The sequence below is a fragment of the Musa acuminata genome, chromosome BXJ2-5 (assembly GCF_036884655.1).
Source record: "Musa acuminata AAA Group cultivar baxijiao chromosome BXJ2-5, Cavendish_Baxijiao_AAA, whole genome shotgun sequence".
NCBI classification, from domain to species: domain Eukaryota; kingdom Viridiplantae; phylum Streptophyta; class Magnoliopsida; order Zingiberales; family Musaceae; genus Musa; species Musa acuminata.
Window position 1 is genome coordinate 42,523,395 of NC_088342.1, and position 15,321 is coordinate 42,538,715.

Below are 15,321 nucleotides of genomic sequence, written 5' to 3' on the forward strand. Positions count from 1 at the left end.
GAGCCCATTAGATTTGACAGGGTGTAACTGATTCCTCACCCTGCTAGTTGTTATGGAAGGTAGCAACAGTAGTCATGTCAGCTTTTAGTCGTTTTTGAGTTGTATCTTTTTAGACTGTTCGGTTACCAGACTCCTGGCATATTTGCCTGTAATATTAAGCCTGCAAGTGCTTGTATGTCTGTTATATGTTGTTCTTTTTCAGTCAGTGTATCTAGATATCCGGAGTTATGTTTATTTAAGCATGTTGTACTTTCTACATTTTCTGAAGCTAAAACAGATCAAAAGTTTTTGAAGAAAATAATCTTTGTCATCCTTTTCTCTTTGCTAGAATTTTCCAATCATTAAAATGTTTTGGCTAATATATCCAGTTATCGACTGAATCAATGGCCAGACATTTGTACCTTCTGATTGTTATATAAATTTTAGGCTTCACAATTTTGTTTAGATATTTGGCATACTTCTTCATTGACTCATTGGCTTATTTGTCCCTTGCTATGAAAATTACTCAAAGTAAAATTGCTAACCTTACCAACTTTTAGATTCTTACAAATTTAGGAAAAAGTTAGGGTCAGTACTAGTTTCATGGACAAGTCTATTTATTGACTTAGTTTTTGCCTTGGTTAGGAACTCAGCACTAACTTGAAACTTAAAGGTGCTGACATTAGATTGACGGTTGTAGAATATTCTCAAAAGATGAATGCAGAACACTTATGTGATGCTTTTTCTTTGCATAGAAATTAAAGTTCTTTGTTTTTACTTTGATTGATCATCCATATTCAACTATAATTGAATCTTTGCTGTTATCATAAAGTACAACATGCCTATAGTTTACATGAAAAAAATTGCATGCAGAAAAATATTCAGGAAAAGCTTTCAAAATTAAATGAAGAAAAGCTAAATATTCGAGAGGAGATTGGTCACCTTAAACCTGAGCTTCAGAAGGTGATTTTTAATCACATTATTTTCTTGATTGCAAATTAGGCACATTGTGTTTGATGGCTAGCTATCCTTTTTATGCAGTTGAAAAGTGTTATTGCTAAAAGAACTGAAGACATTCAAAAGCTTGAAAAAAGGATCAATGGGATTGTTGATCGTATTTACAAGGATTTCAGTGAATCTGTTGGAGTGAAGAACATTCGTGAGTATGAAGAAAGTCAGCTTAAAGCTGCTCAAGAAATGTATGAGAGAAAGCTGAGTTTAAGCAATCATATGTCAAAGTTGAAGTACCAGTGAGCATTCAACTCTTTATCTTTTCTTTGACCTATCTTTCATTTGAACTTGAAGTATTATTCTTGTATCAATCTTCTTTTTTAAAAAACTGGCCATAATCTACCTATCATGAAATTTTCATTTCACAAGTTTGTTGCTGCATCATTTAATTATGGAAGTTGATCTTGTTTATGAATTTCACCGACTTGGTATTAGTATATTGGTGCAATTTCTTGCTTTCTAGAAAGGTACAACCAGTAGCTTTTTGTGTCCTATTTGCTGTTTTCATATTTGACTAGCTTTAGCAGCTTCTCCTAAGAGCTTCACAAGAAACTGTATTGCATTATTGTTAGTTATACATTACATTTGATCATTTTAGAGATTTACAAAAAAGTGCAATGGTCTAAATCATGATGTTGTTTTGTAATGGAGTGAACCCAACTTTGTATTGTTTATATTCCTCTTTCATTAGGTTGACTTGTGTCTAATTTTCATGTCACATTGTTTGCTGAAATTCTGAGAATTTGTGAATTATGTTATGGAGTGGATTGGACATGTTCCGTGCTTGGGTCGAATCAATCAAGCCAATTTCTTACCGGCTTTAGTAGATGGGATCTAGATTTAGTCAAGATGCATATTTCTAACTGTTAATTCATTGTTTCTAACTTTTGCTACCATTGCCACAACCACCATCACTATTCTTGCAACACTACCATCTCTAGCATGATACTTCCACCACCATAGAAACCAGGGTTTTGAATACCGATCTGTATCGGCGTACCGAGCAGAGCTCGGTACGGTACGTACCGGTATATATTGTCGGCACGCTAGGGCGTACCGATGGTACACTCTAAAACCTTAAAAATACCTTCACCTATCACGTCAGGGCGTACTGATCGGTATGCCTCGGTAACGGTCGAAATCCGGGGTGATATCGGTCAGTATGCCTCAGTACCGATCAAAACACTAGTACTGCCTGGTAGAGGACAGTCCGTGTACCAATATCCTCTCAGATCGGTACGTACTGCCCGTACATCGAAATTAAGAACCTTGATAGAAATTACTGTCCTTGCTAGTTGCTACCACGACTGTCATTCCGCCATCATTACCATTCGCTGCCACAAAACTCCACCATAAATGCAATTATCACCTCTGCTATAGCACCACATTGCCTTGCCTCCATTGTTGCCATTGTCCCCACTTCTAATGTTACTATCGTCACCACCATTGCCTCCGTCACTGCCACCACCACCACCACCACCACCACCATCACCATCCTTTCACCATCTCCATTATTACTACCATGGTGCCACAACCTTTCTCACTTACACTATGTTGTCACCAGTGATTTAAAAAGGCGCTCGGGCGAGGCGAGGCGAGGCTCGAGCGCCTCGCTTCACTTCCAGGCAGCGTGCTTCAAAGAGGCACCGCCTGGGCGCTCGTCCGAGCCCAGGCGCTAGGCGCTTCGGGCGAGTGCCTGGGCTAAACCAGGCGATCGAACCAGGATTTTAGGTCTGGTTCGGTCTCCGGTGTTTTAGTTGGTTCAATCGAACCAACTAAAACCGATATCAGCTATCGCTGCCCAACCCTAACCCTGCTCGTTGCTGCTGTCGCTCTCGCTGCTCGCTGTTGTTGCCGCTCTCGCTCCTGCTGCCACTGCTCGCCGCTGTCGCTGTCGCTGCCTCCTTACACTCCCGCTGTCGCTGCCTCCTCCCGCTGCCGCTTCCTCTTTTCTCAATCAGCATCCCCTTACACTCCTCTTCCTTCTTCTCCTTCTGTATACTGTTAACAATATACTAATAATAGTATTTGAATTTTGAAACTTTTTGTTAATGTGACATTATGATTTTGTATCTTAGATTTTCTTAATTTAATAACATATTTTTATTTAAAGTTTTAAATAATTATATTTATTAATTATATTATATGTTTTTATATTTTAGCATCTCGCTTCGCTCGGGCGAGTGCCTAGCGCCTCGGGCGTTTTTGGACCTTAGCGCCTTTTGGCGCCTAGCACTTTTTAAATCACTGGTTGTCACCGTCGCTGCTGTCTCCATTCACCATTACTACGACGGCCACTATTGTCTTTGCCGCCACCACCACAATCACCACTAGTTAAGGAGTGAGGAGAGAACAGAATCAGACTTTTCATTAGGACAAGACAAGTAAATATCTTAAATATGTTTCCTTCTTTAATTTCACATGGATTGATAAATAGAGATGAGCCAACGAAGATGCAAGCTGGAAAATTGTTTTATGAAGTTCTTCATTAGAAGAATCTTATTGACTAGTTGTCATCTTCAATAAATAGTGGATCAATCAATTGAACCAAGGGCTATATCATAGGATCGTCAATTTTAAAGTCTGGTAAATAAAGCTATTTCTCTTTATGGTGTGGGAATAATAATGGAGAATAAAAGAAATGTAGTTGTTGATAATAGGTATGCAATCATCCAATTGTGAAGCAGATGCTTGCTTCAAACATTTAGACAGCTGGAAGAAAACATTTGACTTGATATTGTGAACACTATTTTTTTTATTCATTAAAGTAAAAGGTAATGAGCACAAAAGGTTTTGGAGTATTCAGTTTGACAAGTGCTATGTGTTGTCTTGACATGAATAATTTTTGTGAACCAGTTGAATCGTGTGCAGTCTTGGGATACCTTACCTTGCAATTTATTACTGCAAACCTAAAGTGGGAACTAGCTGGTCAGGAGTTCTCAGTTGGAGTTTCTTGCAAGTTATCTTTACACACCAACAACTGGAACATGTAAATTGCTTTTCAGGCTATAATTTTATAGCTAATGAATTGTCAGCGACTACTTCATACTGGAAAAAACTAATAAATTCCTATTAGTTGTTTCAGATCTGCATGTTTTTTAATTAAATTTTCATGTAACTGTATCAACAAACCAACTGTATCAACCAATCCTGTGGATAATGGTTTGTGCATTTATCACAAGGTACTGTCTTGAGTTGTCTAAACAATTGATGAATTTTAACTAAAGGTTGGTTATCCATTTAGATTAAATGTCAAGATGTTTTCCAGTTTATGAATATATGCAGCAAGCGTTGATGCATAAATTGCTTTAATTCTATTGTAGGCTAGAGTATGAACAAAAGCGGGACATGAATACACCAATTTCAAAGCTGGAATCGTCTATTGATTCTTTGAGGGAAGAGTTGAAAAATGTTAAACAGAAAGAGTATGATGTGGAGCACGCAGCAGCAGAAATTTTAGACCAGATGAAAAAAATAGAACAAAAAGCTGATGGTACTCATATTATATGCTTTGTTTCTATCCACATGGATTTCCAAACTTGTCAAGCTCTTTAGTTGCTGCTTTAGCGTATCCACCTAGTAGTTAAAGAGTAATTTGTGTTTCCCCCAAAATATATTGTGCTGCTGGTTTATGAATTTACTTGTCAACTTTTTCTTATTTATGAGCTCATTGATTGTATTATTGATTTTATCATTTAAGTTAAGTGAATTCAGAATGAAACATGACTCAGGTGATAAGTGTTCATCTTTTAAGTTAATTTCAGTAAATGGGCATCATAATCCAGGTTCCATATTTCTAGATATTGTTTAGGAAGCTTGTTTCATAGTTCCATTGTTGGTGCAACAGTAAATTTACTTCATTTTAACCTGGGCATCATGTTTGAGATTCTGGAGAGGACCTCTTGTGATGTGTGGTTAGGGCTTAATAGTCTGATTCTCTTCTAGACCTGGGGTGGAGAGAGTTAAGGATGTTGGGTGCAGCTAGCAATCTTCTTGTTATGCTCAGTATTTAGAGAGAGAGAGCTGGAGTCTAAACCAAGCATACTGGTGAGCAAGCATCATGCTGGCAAGTCAAGCATGCCCTTGTGCTGTGCAACTGGAAACATTGATGATAAGAAGATCTGCTTTTTAAATTATTGAAAATTTTGGTGGATGTTGAACGATATTTACGTATATGAGTGCAACTTACAGCAGCTACAGAAACTAGATCAGATGCATGCTGTTCCATATTCCAAACAGACGGTTATAATTGAAATTCTAAGATGGAGAATATTGCAATTGCAAGCTCATCATTAACATTTGATCTATTATTATGGTTTTTGGATCAAGTGCAAATTCTGAAGTGTTCACTTGAAAAGCTGACTGTTTCTACTTTAAATACTTCTATGCATGACAATGTAACATGGACGTAGGCTTGATTATTTAATTATTGTCAATTTGCTATTTAAACTTGGTTTTATGCCCTAACATTTAGTGACTTATCTGCTATCTAGATTGGAAGGCTAAGTCAGATGAGTGTGAGAAGGTCATCGACGAACTAAAGAAGAAGAGTGATAGTTTCAAAGGGACAATTGGGAAGCTGCAGCGAGTCATTAATTCTAAGGTCAGTGTTATTGGATGTGACATTTTTTTTTCCTTCATGGTTTTTGGTGGTTTCGCTGTAGGGATTTTGCTCAATAATGATTTCAATTTGTTATGAAGAAATCAGATTTTCATTTCGCTGCAATACATTGATGATTGAAAAGTAAAATTGTGCTTAAGTTCAATTTTCCATTCATATCAAGAATCTGATCTTTTACAACAGGAGGCACAGCTTGAACAGCTTAGATCAAATAAGCAGGAGGTGCTTGATAAGTGTGAGCTTGAGCAATTGAAGCTTCCAACAGTTGATGATCCAATGCAAACTGGAACTTCTAGTGTATTGCCAGTCTTTGACTACACTCAACTGAGCAGAATGTATTTGCAGGAGATGAGACCTTCTGAGAGAGAAAAACTTGGGCTAGATTTCAAACAAAAGATGGATAATCTTATGGTTGAAATAGAAAGAACAGCTCCTAACTTAAAAGCACTTGATCAATATGAAGCCTTGCAGGGGAAGGAAAAGGAAGTTGTTGAAAAATTTGAAGCAGCTAGAAAAGAAGAGAAAGAAATAACTGACAGATATAATTCTGTCAAACAGAAAAGGTACTGTTATACAGGAATTGTATGCCATCCTTTTATATTTTGGATTGTTCAAAGTATCCTAATTTTGTTGTTTATTCAGTGATCTTCTGAAAATATTGTTAAGTTGCTAAAAAGTTTGTCTCGAATGTAACTGAACAACAAGGAAAAGAAAAACTTGAATGTTTGAAACAAAGCCAGTGCATAAAGAACTTATAGAAATTTGTTGAAGAGAGAACTACTGTATATTAATTGCCAAAACATGGTCAACTTAGTACTAGTCTCCACAACCATCTGGAAGTATTAGTTTTTGGATCTTTTTCTTTTGTGTTATGTTGTCAAAATTCTCTTTTTTCTTTTTTGAAAAATTTGTAGTTGGTGCTTAAAGCATTCAGGGGGTAATTTAAACCATGTGTGTATTCTAGAAACATAAATTTCATACTGCCTGAATGTTAGAGCATTTTTCCCAGCCATCATTTTCGTTACAATATCTTGTGCTTCTTTGGATACTATTATTGTACATATTACAAGTTTGCTTCCAGACTTGTTAACCATATTTTATTAACGTGCTGTGCTTTAAATCTGTTGTGAAAATTTTCAGGTATGAGCTTTTCATGGAAGCCTTTGATCATATTTCTAAGGGTATAGACAAAATTTACAAGCAATTAACAAAGAGTCAAACACATCCACTTGGGGGGACAGCATATCTGAATCTTGAAAATGAGGATGAGCCTTTTTTGCATGGAATCAAATACACAGCCATGCCTCCTACCAAACGGTTCAGGGATATGGAGCAGTTATCAGGTGGGGAGAAAACTGTGGCAGCACTTGCCTTGCTATTTGCAATTCACAGGTACTTTCTGTGGGGAACTTCTCTTTGGTTTGTTGTATAGTAATTTTATGCCCTATTTTGGCCACCACCTGATTCTAGTTTCTCCTTTCAGTGGAATATGTTTTGATTTTTGCTAAATAACCACTTTCTTCGTGAACTTCTCCAATACTCGTGCTTAAGCCATCTGAAAATGTGATTCCACATGTGAAAAATTTCCATGCTGTTTAATTATAATTTGAAATGCCATTTGAATTATAGTCACTATGTTGCTTTCTTTGGGAGTCTTTATCTGATTATGGCAATCTGCATGGACCTATCTTTATTTGGCCTGAGGACCCAGATATTTGAAGATGTTTTTACCTGTAGTTTACCTTAAATAAGGCATGCTATTCAAGCCATAGTGAAGCAGATCTTTTCCATCTGAACATTTATTCTTTTGTTACTGTTTCAGTTACAAGCCATCTCCATTCTTCATTCTGGATGAAGTTGACGCAGCGTTAGATAACTTGAATGTTGCCAAGGTTGCTGGGTTCATTAGGTCAAAATCATGCGATGGTGCTCGAGGCAGCCAAGATGGTGATGGAGGATGTGGTTTCCAGAGTATCGTGATATCACTCAAGGACAGCTTCTATGACAAAGCGGAGGCATTAGTCGGAGTGTATAGAGACTCCGAAAGAAGGTGATGCTAGTCTTTCTTGCAGGATATCCCTTACGAGAATGATTTTAGTATTTTACATCTGACTCATAATCTTAGTACTGTATGATTGCAGCTGTTCAAGAACTTTGACGTTTGATTTAACCAAGTATAGGGAGTCATGAAGCCATGTCATGAGATTATGTTGAGCTCGTAAACAACTAAATCAAGTGTCTTGACCGATCCAGGACAAGCGATCAGCTGCTGTAAAGTATTTTATCGTGTAGATTACGACACTTGGAAAATTTGCTCTTTTCTTGAAATGTGTTTAAATATCCACTGTAGGAAAAATAGTTGTAGTGGCTGTGAAATAACTGTATCAGAATGATGATTGACATTTAACTGTTGGTTCATAGTGGGACATCAGGCCCTTGAACATTGCATAGCTCTTATAGATTGTGGCAAGTACAGAATTATCTATTTGCTCCAAATTTGCAGTCCATGTGGGAACAATTTGTGGGATGTTTAAGAGTCTGCAGAAAAGATTCCGTGGCTCCCATTTTATGCAACTAAAAATGGGGAACAAAAGATGTATGATGAAAGTTGTACCGAGGATTCAGACGTTTGTGGTGACCACTGGTATTGTGCTCAGTAAGTTTGATCTGCTACCGTGCAGATCAATGTCTTGATCTTTTCGACTAATAGGCATTGGATAAAATGTCAGCTTATTTGTATTATATTCGGTGTCGTTATATTTCAGTAAAATTGGTACTCCAATAAGTTGGTGTTTTAGTCATCAACGAGTATGCCGTTCTTGCTTGCAATTGTATCATCATGATAATGCTTGTGATAGTCTTCGGAACAATATTCTTAGCAATGTACATCTTGCGGAATGTAATTTCCGCAGCCAAAGATGGAGGTCCTCTTTGCGTAGGTAATGCTTATAATTGGATGGCACCAAGCTACTCATGTTGAACATGGATCAACGTACACAATATCTGTTAGCCTCTGTGTGCAGTGAAACTTGTGATTGGCTGTATGTGTATATGTATATGCATATATACATGTATATATTTGTTCAGGCTTAAATAAATGGAAATCCTAATAAGTTGGTTGTTTTTTTTTTTATTAATAGATCTAATATGTTTTTGGTTAACAATACCAAGTGGAAGTTAGTCCATTATTCTCATTTCATCTCATTCGGAATACTTCTCTGGGCATGAGAGAGTTGCTTCAAAGTTGAACAGGGAGATGGAGCAACTTGGCTACTCTTTCCAGATATGTAATATCTATATAGAGTGGGAGGATATATATAATTCAGGAATGGAACCTCATTTTGGAAATCTAAGTAGCTTAGAGTGGGATGCTTGGGATTTTTTCTTCTGTAAATTGTGACAATAAATCTGAATTACTGTAAGAGGGCTTCCTTTCTCTTCTTTCAAGGATTCTTTGGTCATCTTCTTCCCTAAAAAAAAGGACACGGAACCAAGTTCTGATGCATAGTTTACAACAAGATTCCAATGATAATTATGTAGTGCATCTTTCATGGTTATTCATAAAAATAAACATGGAACCAACTTCTTATGCATAATCTACAACAAGATTTTAATGATAATTATATATATCTCCTTTTCGTATCGGGTGCAGGATATAGACAATATGCAACCATTTATGATTTAAGATTGAATTTTCACCGGTGACTCTTCATATTCATTTTTTTTATTATTAATTTTCTTTTCTTCTTCTTTAGATTTTTCATTCTTTCTTACTTGATTCTTCTTCATCATCTTCAAATTCTGCTGGTTGTTGTTCCTTTTCAGTCTAGTTAGAGGAGGAAAGGGTGAGAAGTATGGTTTGTTCCTCACGAGCACCCCTATTCCTGTTCGTGGGATGCTCCTCGTCCCCAGGTCAAGCCTGTCAAGTTTGGAGGCACTTGAACATTCGCGTCTCTCTTTGAGGTATCTTCGCAACACTCCTAGACGACCTCGGCCTTTGCAGTCAGAGGTGCAGCAACATTCAATCTCCCATTGTTTATTCTGAGGGCCCCACGAGCTTGAAAGCTGACTAGCAGCGCATCCAATATCTACATTTGGATCTTATTAGTCTACTAAGCATCCGTACGACACAAAGAAAGAATTGGACTCATCTTCGGCAAGAGCAAGAAGACAAAGATACCACGATGACCACCTCAGTCTAGCCCAAACAAGTGAAGCATGCCACGAAAGGCCAAGGAGGATGCTAGCTAGGATATCGGCAAGCTTATTATCTTGCTCCTCCTGCTTGATTACCCTACCCTTAGTGGTGGTCTTTCAATTCCATGTCTAAGACTAGTCTTAGCATATACTAGACAAGGAAGAACCTGTTCCTCTAGCCTTTCACTGACCTCAGCATTCCCCCAAGGGTGCGGATAACATTCAACTAGCACTCACCAATAAAAAGACATCTAAGTAACATCTGTTGAGATTTGATTCATAGTTATCTATCTAGATTGTTATCATGATCTAGTGGTTACATGATGATTTCAATAACCACTTCAATCTTGATCTCTAGTGGTTACATGATGATTTCAATAACCACTTCAATCATGATCTAGTAGTTATAGGATGGTTGTCACTAGAGACTCTGTGTGCACTTGGTATCTTGTAAGTGTTCCTCCTGCTTTTAATATTACAACAGTTTTCTTGAGTCGAAAGGATTCTTTTTACTCGTATTTTAGTATTCTGTTGTTCCTTGCTCCTCCATCCCCAACAACATCAGTCTCAATTATACAATTAAAAATATTTCGTAATTATAAAATTTTCTTGTTCAAAAAAAAAAAAAAGGAATCAGGCAGAAGTCTGAGCTTTATTCAGGCAAAGATTTACCTGCTGATCTATCGAGTTTCGGATTTGCCATTTGAGCATGTTTGATCACCAAGTTACATTCTGCAAGTCCTTGGTTTCTGCCAAATAGCAGCTAAAACAGATACTGTCCCCTCCAGTTCAGCTAAGCTTTTATCCCACTAGTCCTTGCATTTTGAACCCTTTTACTTCTCTATACTCTTTATTTACAGCACACAACCTTGAGGGCCAGAAGCCCATGACTTTTCAGATCCCCCCACATGGATGCCGCTCTCCTCACAGCCTTTCCATGCCTCCTGCCTGATGCATGCATGCATGCAGTGCATGACAGGGGCCAGCTCTCTCTCCCCAGCCCACGAGATTGGCTCTGCAAAGTAAGCTTCAGTAGGGTGGCAGGCAATGAATGGTAAAAGTGAAGATAAAATTGTGAGCCACAAAGCTCTCTGCCCGGTCCTTGGTAGACCAGGCAGGCATGCCTTGATGAAGTGGTCCTCTGGAACAAGGACAATCGACAAGGGATCCGTCCAAATCGATGCAGGCATTCTCCACATGGGATTCTGTAACTTTCAACAGCCATCCCTCATGGCATACCTCCATCCCGGGAAACATATATTGTTCCTTGGTACCAAAGATTACACCGACGTCCAACACTAATAGTGGTATTTACACATCGAAAAGGACTTGAAAGCACAAGAACTATTCACATTGTTGAACTCCCAAACACCCAAAAGCCTCACATACTCGAAAGTCATCAGAGACTACATAACGAGGATTCCATAAGAGTTTGGGTGAGGCAGGGACAATCTTTCATAACTACCGAGTACCAACAATGACGATGCTTCCGATCAGTCATCGGTAATACATTCAAGACATATATCAGAAGCTAAGCATGAATACTCTATGATGTCCAACACTGGCACCGAGAAGCTCCGAATCACAGAGGCGACATAGAGGGCATTCAGGAGTGGTTTCAGAAGCTATGGAGTTGGGTAAGCATTGCCACCAGCTCATCGCTCGATGGTCGGTCAGCCGGCAAGTCTGACAGGCATACAATAGCGATTCTGATTGCCATCAGCATCTCCTCTTCTTCCATCTCCTCCCCTAGGATGCCTTTATCCAATGCTTCCCGAGCCTCTCCAGCTTGCTGCAAGTGCCTGAGCCATCGGCCCAAGCTGCCTCTCCCTGTCTCTCCTGCAAAGAACGGATAGGACGGGTCTTTTCCCGTGAAAAGAACGCCTAGGATCACCCCGAAACTATAGACATCACTCTTGTCTGTGTACCTGAGGAACGTCGGAACCAACTTCAGGGAATGCATTCATCGAGTAGCGAAGCATGGGAAAACCTCAAGCATTCATGTTAAGCACTAAATTTCAGTAACCATAACAAAATAACATTGAATCAGAATTAATCCGCTTGATCGGAAAATGTTCATGTTATGACTAACAGTCTGCTTTTCAAAGTTAGCCTTAGCTCAAACAGGTCAACATATAATCTGAATTCAGGGACAGGAATTCAGGCACCATTGCACCTAGAAAACTTTGATACTGTGGTGGAGTGTATCAGCATGCCAAGAAAAGCACTCCAATTTCACAAGTACAAGCTCAAAATCATAAAAGGACCATAGCATAAACTATAGCAGTAAAGGCAATGAATGCAATAGGCTAGTTTTTTTATTTAAAGTGGATTAGATAAAGTTCTGTCCTATGGAAAGCAGTCAAAATTCTCATTGAAAACCAAGCCTATTATCATGTACCACATCAAGCTTCTAGCTTTAAGAAGGAAAGCGAGTGGATCACAAGAAAAGAATTAAGGCACACAACAACTTCAGCACTGTAATTGACATCAATGCTTTAGCAGTTCATAATAATCTCAGTTGCCAAACGCAAAACGAAAGGGCTTTGTGATACCTGCAACTCTGAAAACACTCGGGAGCGACATAGTGAGTGGCGGTGCTCGGTATATCCAGCCGAGAGTTTTCCAGCATCGCCAATCCGAAATCCCCTAATCTTGGCTCGAACCCTTCGTCGAGCATCACATTCGATGGCTTCAGACCGTAATGCAGAATCCTCCGGCTGCATTCAAAGTGGAGATACCTTAATCCCTTTGCAATTCCAACTGCAATCCGAAGCCTCGCGTCCCATCCAAGCGTCAGCTGCTGTGAGCGCACCCGCGCCATCGCGTCCTCCAGGCTTCCACCGGGGATGTAGTCGTACACCAGCCAGAACCGATCTTGATCACGGATGTAGGCCCTCAAGCTCATGACGTTCCGGTGCTTCACCCTCGCCAGCATTTCCAGCTCATGCTGCACTCTTCTCTTCTGGGAGTTGGAGTTCACAGGCGGAGATCCACTGGAGGGGCTCGGTTCGAGCCTCTTCACCGCCATGGTCAGCTCGTCGTCATCCAGGACGACCCGGTAGTACTTTCCGTTGAGGCTCGACCCGATCAACTGCATCGATTGGGCATCGGTTGAGAGCAGAGACTGCAGTGTTTTGGGGGAGATGGAGGGGCAGAACACGACGGGGCCTTTGAGAATCGGTGCCCGACAGGCATACAGGAGGAGAAGGCGAACCAGGAGCAGGATGATGATGGAGGCGACAAAGCCGGTGAGGGAGCCAAAGAGAGCGCCGAGGAGGATTCGACGAAGGCGAGGATTATGGGGAAATTTGGGAGTCCTGGAAGGGGGAGAAGGTGCTGGGGAATGGAAGAGGGTGGGCTCAGAATGGAGGGCTTGGGAGAGGGTGCTCTCTGGGGCTTGGAACACAAGGAAGGCAAGCAAGAGGAGGGTCTTGACGGCAAGGGTTCTACTAGGGTTTTGGCTCTCCATGGAAGAGAAAGCCAAGAGCTCCCAAAAGTTAAAACAAGCGATTCCAATATGGGATTTTCCCGAGGATATGAGGTGGAGAACACAGCAAAAGAGCTTGAAAAGACATTACGAACAAAGGAGAGAGCATGATAGGGGAGGCAACGCACAGGGTTTGAGATGGAAAGGGCGCATCTTTAGCGCGAGTTTTCGAAGGAAAACACAAGCATGAGCTTTGGGCTTCTTCTTCTTTCTCTCTCTCACCCAACTAGTACGAAGAAGTGTGTCCAAGATGGAAGGTTTAGCAGTATATTGGTGAGAAAAGAGATCAACAGCCCGCCCGCACAGCAACCCAAGACACTCCCAAGCCACTCACAAGTTTTGATGCAAAATTGAATTTTGCTTGAGCTTTTGCACCCACAGAGTAAAGAAACGAAAAGCTTGGGCTCACAGAAGACGGGAGAGCTTATCTGAAGTGGAAACAGACTAACATCCCCATTGTCACCACAGAACAGCCCCAGATTCCAGAAACCAGAAAGGTTGATGAGCTCAAAGATGGTAGTCCTGTGATTGTTGTCAGGTGAACATGCCTGAGAGAACACTACAAGGCAGCTCCTTTTTTTGTGTTTCTAGCAAAGAGGAAACGAACACAAGAAGGCAAGAACCATCGAAGCAAGAAGATGACACAAAAGGCCCTTTCCTTCCTCTTCCTCGCCCCCACCCAAAATCACAGACAACAACTCACTGCGACTCAAAAGCCCGGCATTCCATAGCTAAACACACTGTTTTTCTTTTTATTTTCCTTCAGCATTCGCCTCATGTTCCAATCCCTCTCCTCGTCACTCACCAAGAGAACCTACAAAAGTTACAGGAGACGGGTTCCGCTGCCAAAGCGGGAGAGAGGTAAAGGAGGAGAGTGTGTCTGTGAGAGTGAGAGAGAGAGAGAGAGAGAGAGAGCGCGATACCTTATTTTGCGTGCAGCTGGGTTCCGTGTGGCTTTGTGCGTGGTGATTTCCTCTGCTCCTCGTCGCAGATTCCTCTTCTGGGAAGGAGAGGAGCAACTCATCTCATTTTCTCCCCTGCTAAGAGTTACTGCTGCGATGCTTCTCCACTTGTTTAGCTTCGTCGCAAATCGCTCTCGCTGCCACCGCTACAGTAAAAGGATGGCCAATTTCCGCTCCGTTTAACTGGATAATGTCCTCTGGTTTTATAAATATATCCATATATTTACTACTATAAAGTAAAGTTTATATATGCTTTCAGACATGAGGAGGACAGACCATCATATGACTTTTGGTCCTAAATTTATCTTCAAGTTTATAACAAAAAAAAAAACCCTATTATTATTTCATTCATTTTTAAGGATATGATTATAAAATATAAAAAAAAAAGTGTAAATCTTTAATATTTCCCGCCTGTTTTGCTATTTTTTTACACTTCGGAATTGGGCCGTTTGATCGAGTGGGGCCCGGTTGAAGCGGTCTGTCGCAGTCACGGGACCCAAAGCGACGCCTCAGCCACGTTAGAATAAATATGTGTGTGTCAGATGGAGGTTGTTTTGAAAGTTGTAGCGGATCCTCCATCGGAGTCTCTCTATAACAAAGATAAATATATGTTGTCTGTGATCTGTCATATATTTTTATTTTGTTATTAATTTACTTCTTGGATATTTTGATAATTTACTTAGAAAAGTCTCTAGTAATTGGTTTTTAACGGATGATATTCTTTTCTGGAGACATTATTATCCCATAGTATTTTTTTTTATAAATCTTAAATTTATCTTCATATTTTAAATATTTTTTAATTCTCTGAAACTAATTTGGATCAGTGAACCATCAACCTGTAAGTCACTCATCCACTTCCTCTCTTCTCGAAAAATAATAATAAAATATATATATATATATATATATTGGAAAGAATATTAAATTAAATTGGTTTGATTTAATTAGAAACAAAGAGAAAAAAATAATATATTAGGAAGAATATCAAATCATATTAATTCGGTTCGGTCAGATGGATAGATTCATCCTATTAAAATCAGTTAATGATGCAATTAGACGATATA

The 15,321-nt window shown here is 39.6% G+C and overlaps 2 protein-coding genes across 4 annotated transcripts in view; one reads left to right on the top strand and one right to left on the bottom strand.

Moving 5' to 3' along the window:
* LOC135612849 (structural maintenance of chromosomes protein 1-like) overlaps window positions 1-8,054 on the top strand; it is a 35,945-nt gene extending 27,891 nt beyond the window's left edge. Inside the window, exons 11-18 of the mRNA XM_065109591.1 lie at window positions 853-942; window positions 1,021-1,229; window positions 4,314-4,483; window positions 5,484-5,593; window positions 5,795-6,174; window positions 6,752-7,003; window positions 7,434-7,661; window positions 7,753-8,054. Coding sequence (XP_064965663.1) covers window positions 853-942; window positions 1,021-1,229; window positions 4,314-4,483; window positions 5,484-5,593; window positions 5,795-6,174; window positions 6,752-7,003; window positions 7,434-7,661; window positions 7,753-7,801 — 1,488 coding nt within the window. The 3' untranslated portion in view covers window positions 7,802-8,054. The remainder of the gene's footprint in view (window positions 1-852; window positions 943-1,020; window positions 1,230-4,313; window positions 4,484-5,483; window positions 5,594-5,794; window positions 6,175-6,751; window positions 7,004-7,433; window positions 7,662-7,752) is intronic.
* Window positions 8,055-11,137: 3,083 nt separating this feature from the next.
* On the bottom strand, window positions 11,138-14,427 carry LOC135584686 (inactive leucine-rich repeat receptor-like protein kinase CORYNE). Of its 3 annotated transcripts, none has more exons than XM_018825731.2 (3): window positions 14,222-14,427; window positions 12,364-13,820; window positions 11,138-11,736 (listed from the first exon to the last, which is right to left on the bottom strand). In XM_018825731.2, the coding sequence occupies exons 2-3, from the start codon at window positions 13,278-13,280 to the stop codon at window positions 11,427-11,429; spliced, it is 1,227 nt and encodes a 408-aa protein (XP_018681276.2). In that variant the 5' UTR covers window positions 13,281-13,820; window positions 14,222-14,427; the 3' UTR covers window positions 11,138-11,426. The 3 variants fall into 3 exon arrangements, with proteins under 3 accessions (XP_018681276.2, XP_064965665.1, XP_064965666.1); XM_065109593.1 differs by having other exon boundaries at window positions 12,364-14,112; XM_065109594.1 differs by having other exon boundaries at window positions 12,364-14,140.
* Window positions 14,428-15,321: the final 894 nt, after the last annotated feature.